The sequence below is a fragment of the Emydura macquarii genome, unplaced genomic scaffold (genome assembly GCF_026122565.2).
Source record: "Emydura macquarii macquarii isolate MOO-44397 ecotype Brisbane River unplaced genomic scaffold, CSIRO-AGI_Emac_v2 contig_2422, whole genome shotgun sequence".
NCBI classification, from domain to species: Eukaryota; Metazoa; Chordata; order Testudines; family Chelidae; genus Emydura; species Emydura macquarii.
In genome coordinates, this window is record NW_027132559.1 from 39,532,517 (window position 1) to 39,552,842 (window position 20,326).

Here is a 20,326-nt window from a genome sequence, read left to right on the forward strand (position 1 = left end):
TGGCATTCACACAACAGCTTGCCACAGTGGACCATCGATAATGGGCTCGGGAAACAAGCACTGAGTGGTGGGATCGCATCATGATGCATGTATGAGATGACAAACAGTGGCTGCAGAACTTTCGGATGTGCAAAGCCATCTCCCTGAAACTATGTGTGGAGCTCGTCCCAGCACTGTGGTACAAGGATACTATAATGAGACCTGCCCTCACTGTGAAAAAAGTGAGTGGTAATCTCTGTGTGCAAGCTGCCAACTCCAGACTGCTACCGGTCAGTCATAAATCAATTTGGAGTTGAAAAGTCCACCGTGCGTGTTGCCATGATGCAAGTGTGCATGATGCAGTTGCCTCCTGCTACGAAGAACTATGACTCGGTAACACACAGGAAATAATTGATGGCTATGAAACAATGGGATTCTCTACTGCCGCAGGGCGATACAAGGAATGTGTATTCCAAATTTGGTGCCTGACTATCTTGCGACAGAGTACGTCAACTAAAAGGGCTACTTCTCCATGGTCTTGCAGACACTGCTGGATCACCAGAGCCATATCACTGACATCAGTGTGGGCGGGTAAGGAAAGGTGCATGATGCCTGCATCTTTTGGAACACTGAACGGTATAAAAAGCTGCATACTGGGACTTTCTTTCCAGACTAGAAGATTCTACTGGGGGATGTGGAAATGCCTAATGTGATCCTGGGAGACCCTGCCTACTCCTTGCTCCCGTGGCTCACGAAGCCTTCCACTGGGAACCTGGATATCAGCAAGGAATGCTTCAACAACAGGCTTAGCAGGTTCCAAATGACAATTGAATGTGCCTGTGGGCGATTAAAAGGATGCTGGCCATTTAGATCTCAATGAGGAAAATTTTCCTATGGTCATTGCAACCTGCTGCACACTCCATAATATTTGCGAATTGAAAGGGGAAAAGTTTCTCAAGGGGTGGACCACTGAGGCTGATCGGCTAGTTGCTGATTTTGAGCAGCCAGATACAAGGGCAATTAGAAAGGTGCAGAGGGAGGCTGTTCAAATTAGGGAGGCTTTGAAGGAACATTTTGACAATGATTTCCAGTGCCTTGATGTGATGCGTTGGACCAGGCAATATTTACTTGCCACCTTGAATTACCCCTGTAATGCTTGCTTCCTGAGCATTAATTGCAAGGAGTAAATATTACTACCTATAGCCACTGTGTTTCAGCGTTAGCACTGAGCAATGTATGTATGTATTTCACAAATAAAGACCCATTTAATATCAAAGACTCAGGTTTAATAACAGGATCAAACACAAACTTTTGTTCAACCAGGGGACATGACAAAAAAGAACAGTCTCACGGTTAGGCCTCTCAGAGCTGGAAGTTACTGCAGCCTTCATTGGGAAACCGCTGCCTAGACTTGGAGTGCATGGGGTACTGGGAGGGACTGGGAACATACGAGGAATGAGGTGAGGATGTTTGGGGAAGACATGGGCCGGAGTTGTGTAGGGCTGAAAGGGCAATCTGGAAAGGGTGTTAATGAGGGACTTCAACATCTCTGTCTGGCCCTTCAGGAGCTTTATCATCCACTCCTGCCCCTGTGTCCTTTCCTGACTATCCAGCCTGAGTCTCATTGATTGTTTCCCTCCACGCACTGGTTTTACTATATGCTGCATCTGTTAACTTCAGCACTTTGCGAATTGTATCCTGCTTATTTGTGGAGGAGTGATTCCACAAGGCCACATCTGCAGAAGGCAAAGTAAAACAATGAACAGAGACCGTATTGTGAGTGTGCTCACAGCCGTGAATCACAAAAGTTACGCACACCTATTTCTCACTGTCCCTTAGCCAGCACACAGGTCAGTGCGAGTCCCAAATATGGTGAGTTCACAGGGAGGAGAGGTGAGTAGGGGGGAAAGGGCAAGAAGGGACAAAGTGTGGCTTGTGAAGGGGGTTACTATAAGCGGCTAGGGAGCCTATTCTGAATATTGATTCCCTTTTCCACAGGCGAGGGCAATTGAACCCAATATCTCCCTCCTACGGGTAACCCAGAATGCAAGGGTGTATCTTTTGCATGCATGTGGTTTCAGACCGACTCCATATGCCACTCACATGTGTGCCGCTCTGGTCCCTGCAGAAATAATTTCTGGGTGCTGTGGCAAAGGGGGAGAAATAAGGCAGCTCTCCCAGGGAACCTTCAGCAGATAAAATACCTATAGAAACGTTTCCTAGAGGTCTCTATGGAGGATTTCCAAGACATCCCATGTACATTAACAAACTTTTCTGTTGTGGCCGCCACTGCATAGATGGACAGGCTCTGTTTTTAATTTCTGTCCCTTATCCCTCTTGTACCATACCACTATGGGCGGCCTGTGGTGCCTGCCTTTGGAGAGGCTAGGTGGGGGGCGGGCACTGGCCCTCACCCGAGACTCTGCCTATGCTCCGCCCCTGCCCTCCAAATGCTCTATGGGAGGAGTTGTCTTGGCCCAGCCCACCATCGGCAGCAGCTTCTGCGCATGGCAGACTGAGCCCGGGACAGGTCGGTGCCACAGCTACTTCCCTCCAACACTGTAGGTAATGCAGCATGGAGCTCAGTGTGGGTGGGGCATGGGTTGCACTCCCAGGAAGCAAAGGGTTCCCACCCTCCATGCCTGGTGGCATGTAGACCAGCCAGCGCAGGGGGTACAGGTGGGCCCCACTCCCAAGGCTTGGCTCCCTCTCCTTAGGTTCCTACACTGACTCTGCGACACTCTAACTATGTTGCAAAAAATTCTATGCCACTCTTCAAGGTGGTTTTATTTTGTCAGCATAGCAGGGGAGTTATATCCGGGGAACAGCATTGTAGTGTGAACACCTCCACTGTTTTGTCGACGAAAACTGACTTTTTTCAACAAAACTCTGTAATGTAGACAGAATCTTAGTGTAGTATTTACTGTTTCTGTCTTTAGGTGTAATTAATGCATGGTCAATGCTAATTAACCAGAGATGGCAAAGGCTCTTTTGTTTGAGGAAATTTTTCTAAATTTCATTAACTTGAAGTCTGTCTCTGTTTGTTAAAATAGCAATGGCTTTTCATTCATGTAACTATGCAGAAACCATTATAAAAGTTGAAACACTTGCTGAAATTGCAGAATATCTGAAGCCAGCAAATAGATCTGAGAGAGAGAGACGTGCTGTCGAGTTCTTTTTTTCCGATGAGAGGGGACAGTGGTGAACAGAGATGTGTAATGCTAGCATTTAGATTAAGTTAATGCTTTTGCTGTTTAGGCTTGAAAATATTCTTTTTTTAAGTAACAAAGTTTAAAAACTCACTGTTGCTTCGTGAAAATCTTAAAAATATTCACTTTGCAGACAGTTCTGCTTACATCATGAAGTCTTTAAACCATTATTTGAGGACTTCAGTAACTCAGTCATAGGTTAGGGGTCTATTACAAGAGTGGGTGAGGTTCTGTAGTCTGCATTGTCAGGTGAGGTCAGACTAGATGATCATATAATGGTCCCTTCTGTCCTTAAAGTCTATGATTTTTTGTTGTTGGGTTTTTTGCATTTCTCTCCCTCTTATTATTTCTCTGGCTATATACATGGAAACGAGATCTTCATTTTAATATTTTATCTATTTCTCCATCTCATTTCTCATTTGAAAATGTTTTCCTTTGTTTGTAGTTTGACATCACAGTTGGCTGATGTGAAAATGATTAAGATGTCAAATAAAGAGTATTGTGATTTCAGGTGAATTAGGTTTAGACGAGACCGTATGAAGCTAAGTTCTGGTTTTCATGTAAATATTTCTAGTAATATAAAATCAAAGAAGTATCTACAGCAAGGGAAAGAGGCAAAAATGGCTCTAAATATTCCAACGTTTTAAATGAGATATCAACTTCTCTGTAAAATAATATTAGGGCTGATAGTGATGCATATACACCTCAAATATAATAAAATCCACAATTACTAATAATTCCAATAGTAACTGGGAGCAATATCACAATTGGAGAAAAATGTACTCTCTTCACTGATGAAGTTTCACGCAGTTCAGTGGGCAGAATAATTGATTAATGGCTGTACAGAGGTTTGAAGATGAAAAGCACTATAATAAATACTATGAATTACTAATTATTATTCTAGTCCATTCTCTGGGTCTCATCTTTGACATGGGATTTGATTTGGGGAACATGGTAATTATACCCTTATCACTACTTCTTCAGAAAAAGCTCAGAGCTTTGTGTAACTTTTGGGTCAAGGAGGGAGGGCAAAGGATCTATTTCACTGGTCTGGCCTCAGAAAAAGATGAACCCAGACAAGACTTCAGAACTCTCAACGAGAAATTACTGTCAATAGCTTTTTTCAACTGATATAGTGCTCCCTAGACCTCTCCTTTTCCAGTTTTGTCTTCATAGATCATCGTGGCATACAGATATTCTAGGAAGGATATTGGTATTGGAAAGCTCATTCCCAGACTGATCACTGTAAAATAGAGAATTGTATGTTGGCTGTGGTAGAGGCTAAAATAGGCTTTTAGGGGGTTTTTTTAAAAAATTGTCCTCCCACTATAGTCACACCGTGCTTCTGCCACCCTGTAGCCACCACTCTGACAGGTCAAAGCCACTAGCTGATATAGTTTTCAGCTAGTCTTATGTGTACAGTACCTTCCGTACCCTCTCAAGGGGGAATGCAGGTCAGTTGAAGGTGGTTATATGACCTGTATGTGACTACAGTTCTCAATATCCCCATTCATCTTTTATTGGAAATCTAATGGGTTTTTCTGCTGGATTTTGCTAACAAGGCATACTAGTGACAGAGCCCATTATTATTGGCTGGTATTTTGCTCAAAAGACGTTTAATTTATATAAGATGTTACTGATAGGAATAGATTACAAAAAGACTAAAATAGCCTGCTCTGTAACAGAGGTTTGATTCTCCCACATAAGAAAAATATATTGTGTGTATTTGTATATTTAATAAAGAGGTTGTTTTCCTTTGGCTAATTATGTGATAAGTATTATCAGTCTACTTCAACTGGACCATTGTTTTATAAGATTATTCATTTGACATAGGCTATATTTCACTTTGAAGAGTTGGCCTAACTCACTTAATTTATTAAACTTCATTTACTTGTGTGAATGCCCTTCCTAATCCTAAAACCTAAAACCAAAGACTTTGGCTTTCTGTTTAAAAGCAATCGGTCAATTAGATGCTGTCAAAGGGCAGGGCTTCTCCCCAGCTTCCAAACATACATTGTCCAGCCCAGCCCCCTTTAAATGGGTTTATTTTTCACACATAGGCAAGCCAAATACAGACAGTTCTTCAGTTATCCTTCTCAGCCAGCTCCCTTCTCCTTCTGGAACACCGGCCCCAGAGCCGGGTCTAGCCATAAGCAGACTAAGAATTGCTTAAAGCCCCAAGCAGCTCAAGGGTGCTCCATTAGTTCTTTATTATAAGAACTTGCCTGTTTCAGTATTGTGGAAGGAGAGGGAATATTCCTGTTTAAGGCCCCTAATGGGCTAGCACCGGCACTGACTGGCCCCTTATTACAGGACCCCACCACTTGAGCTAGCTCCACTCCTCTGTGGCTGCTCTCCAGTCACAACTTGCCCGAATCATTCCTCCACATTCCTGCCCTTACTAAACACTCCTTATAATACTCCACGCCCCCTCCCCCCCCAGCCATCCCCAAATTTTCCCAACCCAGTCCAAACATTCCCGGTACTCATTTCACATAACCCAAACTTCCCATAAACCATTTCCCAGTGCAGAAACACTCAGTCACAGCACAGAGTATTCCCCAAGTCTCACGGACCGTATCACAGTCCCACAGGAACAAACCCCTAATCCCAGTCCATCTGAGTCCTGTTCAGCGGGGTCACTTGCTCAGTCTTACCGGGCACAGTCATTATACAGTCTCATTTTCATCTCTGAGCCTTACCAGTCTGTTTGACCTGTGACTGCTCCAGCTCTCCTTTTTCAGCAGGCTCATCTCGTAGAGCAACTCATCCCTCCCTTGGAGTGCTCTTTGCATATCCTGGATCTGTGTTTCAAAACCCACTCCCTCAATCTAGAACTTCAGCTCTTGCTTTTCATTTAGCCTCTCCTTTTCTTTCTGAGCCAGCTGCCTGGCTTCTTTTGCTTCACCACAGTCACCCCAGTATCTGTCTGCTAAAGCAATTAAGCCCTTCACATCCTCACACGAGCCCAGTACCACACTGATTCCTCTGATAATCCCACACAGTACTACCATAACTGCAGCCTCCACAGTTGTGCCCTTCTCACAGATGCTGCCCCTTTGATGCCCTATCTGGATCTCTGCTGCACACTGATCAGCCCCAAGCCCTGTGTGGGTCCCCACTACACAGTGTTTTACCTCTGCCAACAGCTTCCGTTTCCCAGTACCCTCCTCTGTATCCTTGCCCCTACCTGGAGAATTATTTTCCTTGCTCTGCAGGGCTCTCCCTCAGACACCGTCTTTCCCAGGTTCACTCTTCAAAGGGCAGAACTACTAGGGCGTCCCATTTTCCCACAACTGAAACACTCAGGCCCTCTCCTACCCTTCCTGATCCAACCCTCCCAGTGGTTACACCAATAGCTGGGGAACCCAATTCTTCAGTGTCCAGACTTATAGACAACATTCTTAGTGAGTCGGGCAGTACTTTCTAATGTGCCTTATCCGCCCCACTGCCCCACACACACACCAAAGCATCCAACCCCTAAGAACCCCCTTGTCCTTGCCCCTTCTTGAACTGCAGTAACCTGAAGGGGGCCACACAGGGTCTCCCCCATTTCTTTGGTGCTACCCTGTGACAGACTTGATATGAAAACATTCCTGGAAAAAAAAAATCTTTTTCAGATCCAGCTTATTGGTTTTGAACTTTAGGATCTTGGGTTGTTGGCTCTTGCTATATTTTACAGATTGATTCCATGATTAATGTCTTCAGTCTCATTAGAATAAGCGCACAAAAGCAGAAATCTGCAGGGAATTTGGCAAAATCTGTGGAGATATTTCTGCTCCAAATCTTTGTCACTTTTGCAGAATGATTTATTTGTATTTTCCTTTTTACCTGGCTCCAGTTTCCTATTTTAATACCTGATATCACCATGAGACACAAAATGAGTCATTCACAATTTTTATTAAGTTATGAAATGAAAGTGCCTTAATAGCTATGAACCAAGTTATATTTAAAAAAAAAAGAAAAAAGGAAAGCAAATCTAAAAATCTTATTGCAGGAGCCCAATGCTTTATGCTGACAAAAATGTAAATGCACTCTTGTTCTAATTTTAAAGGAAAGACACAAATGACTCAATTACTCATTTCTTCAAAATAATTTGTGAAAAGATATTAGACTATCGGAAAATTAAAGAGCCTGATTTTGAAACAAACCTTGTTCTGTCCTCCTGGTTTGTGGTCACAGGTAAAGATAAGCATAATTTTATGGGCACACTTGATATCATTTACATCTCAGGCTACCAGTTTTGTGGGCACAGTTAGATAATTACACATACATATGACATGCACTGCACCTGCAGTGTTTTGTGACCATGAAACTGGTTACGTAGCTCATTTAATCTGATCTCTCTGTATCTTGCAGAATTTATTCACTACATCTTCCCCCATCAATGTCTTATCTAACCTAGTCTTGAATAGCTAAATGGATGGTGCCTTTTATGGTTTCTTCCTCCAGTTTAAGAATGTTTCTTTCATGTGCAGCCAACGCTTTTCCTCTTTTGTCCTACAATCTTCTGAAGCTCTGAATAATTCCCTTCTTTCATTTATACTCACCTTGAAGGTGATTAAAATAGACTGTGATTATGTCCTTTGAGTCTTATATTTTGGAGACTATGAAAATATGGTGCCTTCAGATTCTTTTAATATGTCTTGTCCTCCGATGCTTGTACTAACTTTAATATATTCTGATGTTTTTCTGTATCCTTCCTAAACGGCGGAGACAAGAACTATATGAAATATTCCAGGAACAGTTGCACCAAAAAGTAAAGGGAATGCCAGGATATAAAGATTCTTAAGGGGGATACATATGTACTCTGGATGAGTTTGTTATGATGACCAATATTGAATGTTAGATTTTAAATTCAGATAATTAAGCCAACAAATTAACACTCCCATTAAAATGAACATGGAAGCTAATAATTTTCTAGGGCAATATCGTTCCCATCTACTTGGCTGCAGACCCAGATAGTAATGTAACTGTTGGCATTGTCCAGTCTAGCTGAACAACAAAGGAAGGAAAGAAGCATTTTGTTTTGCTTTTAAAAAAGAGGCTCTTACCAATGCAAGCTACACTGATTTCAGTAGGATTTAAACTGGTGTACACGCATCTAGAGTCGGGGTTTGCACCAGTTTAACTACATTCATTATAAGGTCCAGTCTACACAAAGTTAAGCTAGCTTATCTAAAGAGATGATTATGATAATAGCTCTTTAAATAACTCTTTCCATCCAGAGATGTCTGATACTGAGTCTTTGCAATCTACTGGATCTGTAACCATCTTTTTCCACTTGGGCATTTTTCTGTTTATGGAAAGCAGGTGACTGCATTATAGTCCCATGGTTCCAGGTGATGATGTGAATATTGTTAAATATGCTGCAAATCAAAGTGGGATAAAATAAAAATTAAAAACAACAATTTCAGTCTGTATTAAAACTTCTTTCAGGCATGCTGCATCCTTATAATATGTTTAAACTTCTGGCTTATATCTGTTAAATACACACCATACACTGATTCTGGCAGAACTGTTATTTTTAGACTTGAATTTCTTGATGTAAAAATGTAATATTTAATGCACATCAATCTATTTTCTCTTCCAGATTCCTGTCTCAGTGACACAAATAAGTTCAACCAATCACCCAGTGAAAGTGGGACTGTCGGATGCATTTGTGGTGGTGCATAGGATCCAGCAAATTCCCAGTATGTAATAAAAATTCTGTATGATGTGAATCAGTGTGGAGGTGGAGAAGCAAATTCAAGGCAATTGCATGGAGGCGGATTTAACTGAACAACAGATCACTTAGCTAATTTCAGTTTGTTAATTCAGATGTAATTTTATATGATCCCAGATCCCACTGTGACTTCCTGTTTTATTATTATGTATTAGTGAACTGATGACTTAAGTAAAATAAAATAAATCAACCAATACAATTTTATATTCCATAAGATATTCCACCTTAGTTGCTAGCATGTTTCTTTATTAATAAGTGGGAACAAATAACCTGTGCATAGAATATTCTTGTACCCAGTTGAAAGATAATGACATCCTTTCTAAATTCGATTTTTTTCTGAAAATACATTTCATATTGTGAACTTCAGACTATATAGCGTCCTTTCAGTAAGGGTACGGGAGAGAAGAAACAGAAATTAACTAGTGTCTTGTGTTCACATAATCTTGTAAACTACACTAAATCTGCATTTTTATTTTCTCTGAGATTGAAGTTGTTATAAAAGTTTTAGGCTTGTCTACACTACAAAATTAGATCGACCTAAGTTAGGTTGACCTACAGCGACTGCAGTAATTAAATCGCCTGTTCGTGTCCACGCTACCCTCCTTCTGTTGGTGGTGTGCGTCCTCACCAGGAGAGCTTGCACCAATTGAAGTGGAGCATTGTGGGGCTCTGACAGCTGTGCAGGGCTTACAGCTGGAGGCCCCCCTGCCCCAGGATTGACATCACAAGCTGTCAGCCCCGTGCTCCAGGGCTGACAGCCAGAGCAAGAGACCAAATGTGAAATAACAGCAGCTGTGAAATGGAGAAGAATGTCCTTTTCACTGCTGATAGGCTTCCTGCTGTGAAACTGAGCCTGCACCAGGCTTATGGTTCACAGCTTGATCTGTCAGCCCCAGGTCAAGGGGCAAGGGCCTGCTATGAGTCCCACTGCCACAGCTCAGAGCCCTGCTGCCACCTCCCAGTGAGAGAATACAAGGAGGGGAGGAGAGCTGGTTTGTTTGTTTTTTCCCCCTGATTTTATGGTGACACTAATTTACCAGCACTCATTTTATAGAGCATCATATTAAGCTTATTTTGTTCTTTTTGTCATCTCTGGAAAATGGCTGATAAGCAATGTGGAAATTGGTCAGAGGCTCTAAGCAATGGAATTGCAGTAGCTATTTTGATGGTTTCCTTTTTACACCGGGTACCGTACTCTTTAGGTTGTGCTACTTTGACTTCTTCACTTATATGAGAGTACTGTCTTGTGAAGGGTGGAAATTCTTGGTAACTTTGTTCCTTATTAGCTTGCAGAACTTGTGGGAGGTAATAGTATTCAAGGGAATGGCCAATTTGCAGTTGACTTTCCTGGAGTCAAATTGTACTTTCAACAGAACAAGTTTATATTAGTATGTGCCAGCAATATAATAGTATCCTGACAGAACTGTTAAATAGTGTTGGCCTGTAGAGAGCTAATACCAGCTGCTCTTTAAGTATGCATGTTCTTGAATTCTTGTCTTTCAGAGGTGTTAAATCAACCATGGTTCCAGTCAATTACAGCAAAAATGAAATAAATGAATAGTTGTTTTAGTTTATTTGTTGGCTCTTTAGGACACATAAAGAATATAAATTGCTGCTTACTTTGTCCCTGAAGAAGACATAAGGTTTCTATAGCTGTGTTATTAGTTCTTGTCTAATATTTTAGCTAGGACTTTGCAATCATCTGGCTAGACAGGATGGGAAATTGACACTGGAATATGGGTTTCACATACGGACTCCTTTATAACCCTATTAGAAAAGGTCTTACTGTTCATAATTTATATTGATTTATATGTTAAATGTTGTTCAGCAACAAGAGACCGCCTCCATGTTGCGCTCAGGAATTAGTTGACTTCGTACCACAAAGTTGGGGAAGTGCCCTGACTCAGTCTTGTTGTACTGGTGCCATTTCTCTTGAAAAGCTGTAATTCCAACCTGCTCTCTTGGTGCCACTTCCATTTCTGGCAATGGGACAAGGGCATATTTCCTGTGGAACGGTAATGAAAATTAAATTCAATGCTATTAAAAGTGAGCTCCCAGTGTAGATAGCTAGTATACACTCAAGGCTGGTCAATCCCATTAGTGACTTGGAAAAAGAGCATTTTAAAATAATCAGAGATGTGTTTGGAATTTATTTCAACACTACAAACCTGCCTTGGGATGCTATACAAGGCAAATGAATGAGAATTTGGATAGATTGGGAGTGAGATTCCTTGCACTATCTATAATAAATGCTTGTTGCAGAATAATGAAGCCTGTGGATTTGCATTGAATGTATACTGGTGTAACTGGCCAGAATCTGTTCTCAGGCATACCAGATAAATCCACTGTAAAATTCTAGTGAAGTAAGTGACATTCTCTGATTTACACCAGTGTACAGTAACCGAGTGCTTTCTCACTGTGAGGAGCAGCAATTTTCCTTTTATAGAACAGCAGAAGTGTAACAAACAATATGTGCAGTGTGTTTTTGCATTGTTCAATCAGTTGAACTTCTGTTGACTGACCAGAGCTCTCTTTAAATACACAACTAGGTATTTGACCTTTTGTGTACCTATAATCCTTGTTCGCCTTTGTCAGAAAGATTCACTTTTTCCATATATGGCATTTCTGGCATTTTCCTCTATAGTACAGTATAGTGTGTGAGAAATCTGAGGTGAACCTCACTTTACTAGGACCTTTACCAGACATATAATCAAAACTTTTCCAGATGTTCTAGCAACTCAAATGCCAAAAGTGAAATTTCTTTGACTTACTTCCAAAATTCTTCATTTAGTTCAGTTCATCTTCTGTTTCACAAGAGAGTTTATTCTTTAGTGGCTTCTAAATGGTAAGCAACAGCTGATTTACATTTGATCTTTTCAACTTGTGTCACCATTGTTCAATACACAATGTAGCCACGGTATGTTGGCTATTATTAGACACAGACCGATAATACGCTTTTGTATTTAAAAAAAAAAATTGGCAATTCAGTTGGGAAAATTGCAGACACAGTGGCACAGTGATAAATTTGTGAATCACTGTATTGATTTCTCTGAACTGGATGTCTTATAGAACCACATCTGGTCTATCTGGGTTTTTTTCATTGTTTTTCTTCTACCCATCCAAAAAAAAAATTAAAACCAAAAGTATTTTCAGAGTTATGTTCATAACTGAAGTACATAACTCAGTATTTTAGCAGGAACTGATGATAAAGCTGTTGTCCTTTACTTAACTCAACAATTGTTGAATTAGTTAAAAGGCCTGACAAGGGGGTTTTTCAGAGGCACTGAACATCTGTGGTTCCCACTGACTGTAACTGGAATTGTGGGAACTTAGCAACTCTGTAAACCAGGCTCCAAGACTTCAGGATACCACCCTGCTTTGTATGGAAGAAAATTTTGAGCCAGCTGCTGGATCTCTCAAACATTAGCCAAAAGAAAAAATAAATTTTGTAAATATTCGTGAAATAACACATTTATTCCAGAGTCAGGCAAAAATGCTTAATTATGATGAATAAACTTGCTTCCCTGAAAATCTGATTTGGAGGCATTTCATTTTTGTTATGGTTGATTATTTCTTCTAAAAAAGCATTTAACCAAGACTGAAAAGGGATTGTTTATAAGAATTGGGAAAAAAACTGAAGGGTTTTTTTTTTCCTCCAGAGAAGTCTTAGTGTTGAGACCGTTTACGTCAACCATTCCAAGAAGCAATTGATAGCAATCATTGTCGGAAGAATATATCATTCACTAGTTATAGTTTTACTGTAAATGTGGGAGAAAGCTATGTGCAGTCCTTTCAAAGCCTCGCTGACTAAGGAAAACCTCAGTAAGGGAAATGGGCACCAGAGCTGCTTGTATTTAATTCACTCATTAGTTTCTTTAAAACAAAACATGAAAAGTGGTACATTTAGTGATGGGTTAAGCTTGGAATTCAGTTCTGATAAACACTCAAATGTCTGACTATGCATGTGATTCTGGCAAGCGACCATTTTGTCTGAGGTTAATATAAATGTTTCTCATGCCATCCCCACAGGCTTTGCAGTAGCAACTCTTTGCACTTTGTCTACTGCATGTATTTACTTGGGCTTTTTCCTAGGATGTACCCTTTTACTACTGTAAACCAGTTTTGGTTTCTTTTGGGTGGGAGAATGAGTGGGATGCAGAATTTTGGTACACCTCTTTGCTTTGCTGGATTTTTATTTTGCTTTGTTACTGTTGGTTGAATATGGAAAATAAGCCCTTACTTCCTAGCCTAAATATTGTGCGGTGTTGCTAGTGCAGAACTGCTACATTCCACCCCAGACATGCCTTGGTTTGTGTGAGGTGTGAGTACATAATCAGGACACTATAAAAGGGATGTGCCATTGGTAATGAGAGGGATGAGTGTGGCAATGATGTCAGGGAGGAAGAAAGAGGTTTGACTGGATTAGAGTTTCTGTTTCCCCTCTGGAATTTAGTTGAGGTGAGCCACATTCTAGACCTCTGCTTTGGAATTGGCTGATGGGGGCACAAGGGTGTCTCTGTTCTGTCTATAGACAGGCTGAATGCTTTCTAAATTAGCTTTTCTCTATTGCACTATAAAGTCTTAATAGCTGTCTTCAAGTTAGCTATTGCTGTGATTGGCAATAGTTTTGATAGTATGGCTTAGGATAGTTCTACAGCTGCTTTCAGCAGGTCTTCTTTCCTTTTGTTTCTTCGTCATCCCTGCTATGTCAACTACCAACTCCTTGCACCTCTGTTGCCACCTTCTCTCTTCCTTATTCCTTTTTCTTCTCTGTCAGACCAGCCCTTTCTTTCTACTCCCATGCCATTCTCAATCCTCTCTCTGCTTCATTCCCTTTTCTACTCACAAGCTTTATTTCTACGCCTTGGCCTAGAAATCTCTGCTCCTAGATCCCTTCTCTCTCTCACTCTCTTCCAGTACTTTTTTCAGTACTTGTCTCTTATGTTTTTTAAATAATTGTTTTTAAATTACTCATGAGGAAAATAATGAAGAAACATTGCCTTCAGCCTGACACCGTGTTCAACTCTTAAACACCTAGCAAGTGTCCTGCCTGCTGAGCTCACACTGCCCTGAAAACCATGGTGAGCAAAGTACAGTGGTAAAATGATGCGAATGGTCAGTTTTTCATACAACCTCAGAGTGGATTGCTACTCCATGCTAATCTTTTTACTGGTATTAATGGTTGGGTAACTCCCATAAGGAAGACGCAAAAGTGGCTGAACTTTCTCCCCATGATGATGTATCACAGTTTCACACTGGATTCTGTTAAGGCAGGTTCAGCTATTTTAGGAAGTGTGTGCTGTGATAACCAAAGGTTTAAAAACATTGAAATAACTATCCAAAACTGTGTATGCAGATAAAAGTGAAAGCTTAATGATCTATTAACAACATTCCAGTTTCAGGGCAATTAGTGCCACTCAATATATAGTGAAACTCAAGTGTGTGTAATCAAGAAACCTTTCTGTATATTGAAACTGTTTGTGACAGATTTTGTTCTGGCTTGTTTACACCCGTGACAACCCTGTAAGAATGTTAGGATTAAACTTTTGAAGTCTCCAAGAAGAGTGTCTGCTGGTTGTCTCTTGATATTTATCAGGTTAAGATGAAGCAGCGTCACTTAAAATGAAGGGCCTAACTCTGCCTTGCGTGTTATGTGGTTATTTACAGCTGTGTAAAGTGGGAGTAAAAGTTTAACATTCTGATCTTGCAGTATTTTACACCCACTTTGCACAGGTGTAAATGACTATCCAGAGGGCCACATCTTAACCCCAATATGCTTCCCTGCTGGCATATGAAGACTTAACCAGGCACCTGAGGATTCATTGGCTAATTAGAGATGTGGCAAGAAGAAGTGTGGCCACCATACTGCTGCACAACGGCAATCATCTGGTAACACAACAGCATCTGAGGGACTGTTTACTAGGTGTCTGAAGTGAAAGCAGCTCTAAAGTGGCTCTAACCTTTGTCAGGGGCTGACTTGGCTCCTAGCCGGATCCAAGATTGAGCAATGTGGAGTACTGGTTGTGTAAAAAACCTTTGTTTCCCCAGCCCCAAGTCCTGTGCTCAACACAGCTCAAATTGGGTAAAGGATGCAAGGAAGCAGAGAATACTGTCCTATCAAGTGTTTTCCCCGACCAGCTAAACTACACATGGCAAACACTAAACTGTGTTTGTTGCTGGACAGTTTTTCTACATTAGTCACAAAACAATTATTTGGAGCTTAATTCATTGGCTCACTCATCGACAGATTATCTCATCCATGTGTCCTCAATTGCTACCCTGTTGCACCATGATTTTATAACTTTTGTTAAACTGAGGGGCAAATTCCCCTAACTGCTTATGATTTTGCACTGTTTTGAGTAACTTTTAGAGAAATTAAAAATGGCTAGTGTACAAAGGGGGCCCGGGTCTTGGGTGGGGATTTAGGGCTTGTGTACACTGCCTTTTAGTTCAGACTACGGGGGGATGAATAGCAGTGTGCACCAAAGTGCTGCACTGTAACTGCCCTGTGTACATGCTGAGGACATGACCTAAATGGTTCCTCATTCATATTAACATAGTCCTCTTCAAATAGGACTCCATTGATGCTAACGAGGAACCTCTTCATTCGCACCTGGTGCATCTACATTATGGAGTTATAACGCAGCCCTTTGGTGTTCACTGCTATTCACACCCCTGAAGTCCAAGTTGTGGAGCAGGGTAGACACAACCTTAGACACATATGCATAATAGTGGGTTATAAGGAAGCAGCACTTCCCTAGCGTCAAACAGTGCCTTGGGGGTTCATTAGTTAATAGTAGTAGTTTATAGAGCTTTGAAGATGGAAAGTGCTTGATGTGCTAAGGGCGAATATTACTTTGAAATTAATCTTCAGCCCATTCTGAATCCTTTGCCTTGTGAAGGAGATGGCTGCCAATCATATGGGACTGGTAGCAGGAGCAACCCAAAATTCATACTTGCTGCTATGGCATGAAGCTCTCAGCTGATCATATATGGTACTTTTAGTGTCAGTCTGTGGTGGAGCTAAACCAGCTGCTGGATTTGAAAGTTTTATTGTATTTGTAGTGAGATTTTTCCCACCCTCATTTCTAACTTTTATTTGATTCATAAATTGCTGGCAGTGTAAGATGAATATCCTACATAGCTTGTTTATTTCATGCTGAGCTATCATATAGATAAGGCATTTGTAAACAGACCATTGTTTTCTTCCCCCATTGGACTTACAAATGACATAACAACCATCTGACTAGATACGCTATTTTGGCTTACTCTCCCAGTTAGTGGCTCTTGCTGATTCTAAGGCTGATGTTGAACCCCTGGGAGTCCTTAAGTTAGAAACCTTGTCATTTGTGAAGATAAATTTAGAAGATTTAACTGAAATAGATTGAATAGAAGAAACCTAATCCGGTTTTACATCTGCCCAACATATACATTCAGAATCGTTCAGTACAAGTGACTAACCCTTCATAGATGTTATAGAAGCCTCTGCTGCTCATGTGGTAATCTCTGGCACCTCTAATTCAAGTAATGTTTATATGCCATTATTTCATTTAAAACCACGGTGATAACACTGTGGAGAAAATGTGCTATCAGACCAGTATTTTAGACATCTATAATTTACAGATGCGTTGCTTAATCTCTTGAAAGGACTATTTCAATTGGCCTTGTGACCACACGTTCTCTTTTTAGAGTCTAGCAAAAGCGCTGAAGAGTATAGTTACCTCAAGAAGCTAGTTTTCCCTTCAGTTCTTTATGCCGGAAATCTACCTTTGTTTTTGCATTCAAAGATATTACATCTGGAACCAAAATTACCATTTGGACTGCATTGTAAATGCAACGATTGCACACAAGGTAGAAACCGTTACTGATGAATTATACATTACTGATCCTTTTCAAATTTAAAAAAAATGAGACACAAATAAAAGACTAACAGAAAAGTAAAACGTTTCCATAGACGTGCTCAGGGAAATACTATTAACAGACATGTATTTCCAATACACACTGAGGTTATCTAAACTGCCCTGCCATGTGGTATTATATTTTTTTGTCACGCCGAAAGCATGATGGATGCTTTACAGACAAAATGTAAAGCTTCATTTCAACAAGATACTTAAGCATGTGCTTGATTTACTCTATGAGTAGTCCCACTGACATCTGTGGGATTACTCATGATTACAGTCAAGCATGTGCCCAACTACCTGGCTGAAGCGAGGCCTTAGATTGCAAACTCGGGGGGGGCAGGAACTTTCTATTTATACTTGTTTGTTGTATATCCAAATAGACAGTATGTGAAAAGCAACAACAATAACCAAGTGAATGATGATTTAGCATCCCTAGGATTGGGAACTTTGATTTTTTTCTGCTTTGATTTAGTTTCTGGCTTTTGTTATCTTAGGAGGAAGAGGACTGAAGACTGTAGGCCTTGAGAAATATGTGACTTTTGAAAGGGGACATAAAGTCCATTTCAAATCAAATTTTCAGCAGAAGCTGCACCTGCATTTTCCATACGTTTTAACTGTGTACAAAAATCTGAGTGCTTGTATTTCCAGCTACCTGCTTAAAGGCGCAAATCAGGTAGCTGGGGTGCAAGTACTCAGATTCCTGTCTATGGTAGGTTTTCTTATACCATGTCACCACAGAATGGAAACCCACATTATGTTTTGTGGGTACCAATTGTTTCTCCAAAAGGGAGGGTCAAGCCTCATCTGTCTAAAAATGTATCCCTTAATGGGATTAGCAGTCATGCTGCATTCTGCATAATTATAAATCAGCTTTTATATCAGACATCAATTTACATAATAGTAGTATTTTTAGTAATTATCTACACAGTGGGTGTGTGTGACAGACCGTTTCATGGGGGCCTTGGAAATCTTGAATACCTGATTTCATACATGTCCCCCTTGGGCATTTGGTGTGACAGACTCAGAATTAATAGGATTATGGCAAACCAACCTGCACAGTTCACCTATGCTAATGACAGAATGCTGCAGGGTTCATTTACAATGCCAGTATCATCATTCTTATTTATATGTCCATTTGCTTTTCTTTTCTTTTTTTTCTTTCTTTTTTTTTTTTTTTTTTTTTGATAGAAGGAGCCAGATTTAAAACAAAAACAAAAACAAACTAAAGCTTCCAGCATTAGCAGTTGTTCACCCAAATTGCTTTGATTTGGCAGGTGCTTCTCTTGGACTAAACATTCTGGGAGAATATATCCTTCATTACTGGCAGGAGATCTACCCAAACCAAACCCAGATTAGCTTCATTTTGACAGGCTTTCCTAGCCAATACCTTTGGAAGTCTGCACAGATATCAGAACATCCACTGCAGATGTCTTGCCTGGCCAGGATCTGCCTACTAACCAATCAGAATGTCTTTGTGATAAAAAATATGTAACTTACTAATTTAGTAAGCTGTCACTGCATCTGAGATGAAAAGAAAGATCCTCCATCAGAAGTGATTCAAATCATAGCAGAAGTCACCCTCAAATTAATAACAGGCTGAGTTAATTGGCAATGATACCCTAAACTTATGGGGAGTTAAGAAGAAGCATTATTGTCTGCAAGCAAGATTCTGCCTGTTCATGCCTAAAAACTTGTTCAAAGAGGCTATCCAGTGCAGTCACTTCACAAGGAATCTTGCCAAGGCAGTACAGAATTTCACATGGCATCCCAGCCCAGCCTTCCTTGGGCTCATCTTCACTGCTCCTTCAAGCAGACACCAACTGCTTGCTGGTTGCTTTGGCAGCACATGCGCTTGTCTTTTTGGAGACTATTCGCACCAGCGGTGCTGGAACAACTTTTACAGTGGAGGGGCTGAGATCCATTGAAGCAAACTGTAAACCCATCAGTGTAGCTGTAGCCTAAGTGTAGGTCTATGGTTCTCTGTATTCTTTTTTCCTCCCATCAGCTCAGTCAACAAAATTGACCAAAATAATCTATTAATCCTATGTCTGTAGCCACTCATTTCTCTTCTGTCCTAATCCCACTGAGTGAGAGTGTTTGCAGTGATTTAAATGGAAGCTTGATCAGGCATCTGCCAAGGTAATAACCTTGAATCCAAGGCCTACGGAAATGGTCATTATAATGTACGACCCGTAGTATACTCTCTACTTCTAATTTGCAAATGTTCTGGCCTGCCTTGCAGCCGTGCACTTAATATCTGGAATATGGAGGATGACCAGAATAAATAATAGAACATTGAATAAGAAACTAACAATCAAAAGATATTTTTTTCACACTTCTGCTTTGGGCTTGTGTGTTCAAAGCTTGTCAAAACAGTACATTTATGACTCTACAGTGAATCTTCTGCTTTGAAAAATTTACCTGGTTTCATTTGATGTAGAGATTTCACATTAGGCTGCCTTTTTGGTAACACTTCCTTGACTCCTTTTACATTTTTATATTAAAAAAAATTCTAATCTAATACTTTTGAGCAAAGGATACAATATTAAGATGGGAAGTAGCTTCTAGCTAACAATTAAATTAAGTGATGAAACCATTTCTGTTTGCACATTTTGAGAACAAATGACATTTCGACAGTATGATGTTTCTATAAACCATCTAGCTTGGAAAACAATTGGGGGGAAATATCTCAAATATAATCTAAAATATTTGAGTCTGAGCTTTAGAAGTTCTGCCTAAATCAGTTAATGAGATGCCTGAGAGCTCGTTCATCATTTTTATAGTCCTTTCTAGAGCTGTTAAGTTAAAATTGCTCCATGGGGGAAATGTGCTCTCTCTCCGTGTGTGTGTGTGTGGTAGTAGTACAGTAAGCAGCCAGTAAACTCACTGTTTTTTCACAGGGTGCAGCTTGCAAAATAATAAAATATGAATGTTTTCCTCCCTGGTAGATGTCCGTAGAAGAACAATTTATGAATACCACAGGGTGGAGCTCCAGATGTCAAAGATTACCAACCTGTCATCTGTTGAGATGATACCTCTACCCAGTAAGTAAAATTCAATATGGACCAGTGCAAAGTAGTCGGAAAATGCAGAGTTCCAAAATATTTTCCTATAACCTGAGGGTTTGAAAACTTTATATATCTGACTAGTGTCTCCAGTCAGTAAACATATCAGAGTTTTATAATAACTGTCAGTAGATCTTGAATGATAGCTGCACTAAATTATTTTCCAATGATTGTCCATATATTCATTAAGTAAGTTTCAAGCTGGTAAGTTAAACACAAAAACTTTTGTGTGCAGCACATCTCGTCTTAAAGGAACATTCACAGACATGTTTTGCAGTTCATCCACCTTGTTTGCTGAAGGTGTTTAGAAATCTCAGCATTTAAATTGCCAGCTGTACCACTATGAGACATTGAAAATAGCAACCACCCTTTTTTCCTAGTCCAATTGTAGTTCTTACACGCTTTCCTGCCAGTTTTATTATCTACATATGTCTAAATGTTATCTAT

At 40.4% G+C, this 20,326-nt stretch overlaps 1 protein-coding gene across 3 annotated transcripts in view; it reads left to right on the plus strand.

Annotated features, from left to right (window-relative positions):
- The window catches only part of PLXDC2 (plexin domain containing 2), a 350,669-nt gene that overhangs the window by 261,550 nt on the left and 68,793 nt on the right, over positions 1-20,326 (plus strand). For all 3 annotated transcript variants that reach the window (XM_067562334.1, XM_067562335.1, XM_067562336.1), the window contains 2 exons: positions 8,782-8,881; positions 19,763-19,858. In XM_067562334.1, coding sequence (XP_067418435.1) covers positions 8,782-8,881; positions 19,763-19,858 — 196 coding nt within the window. The remainder of the gene's footprint in view (positions 1-8,781; positions 8,882-19,762; positions 19,859-20,326) is intronic.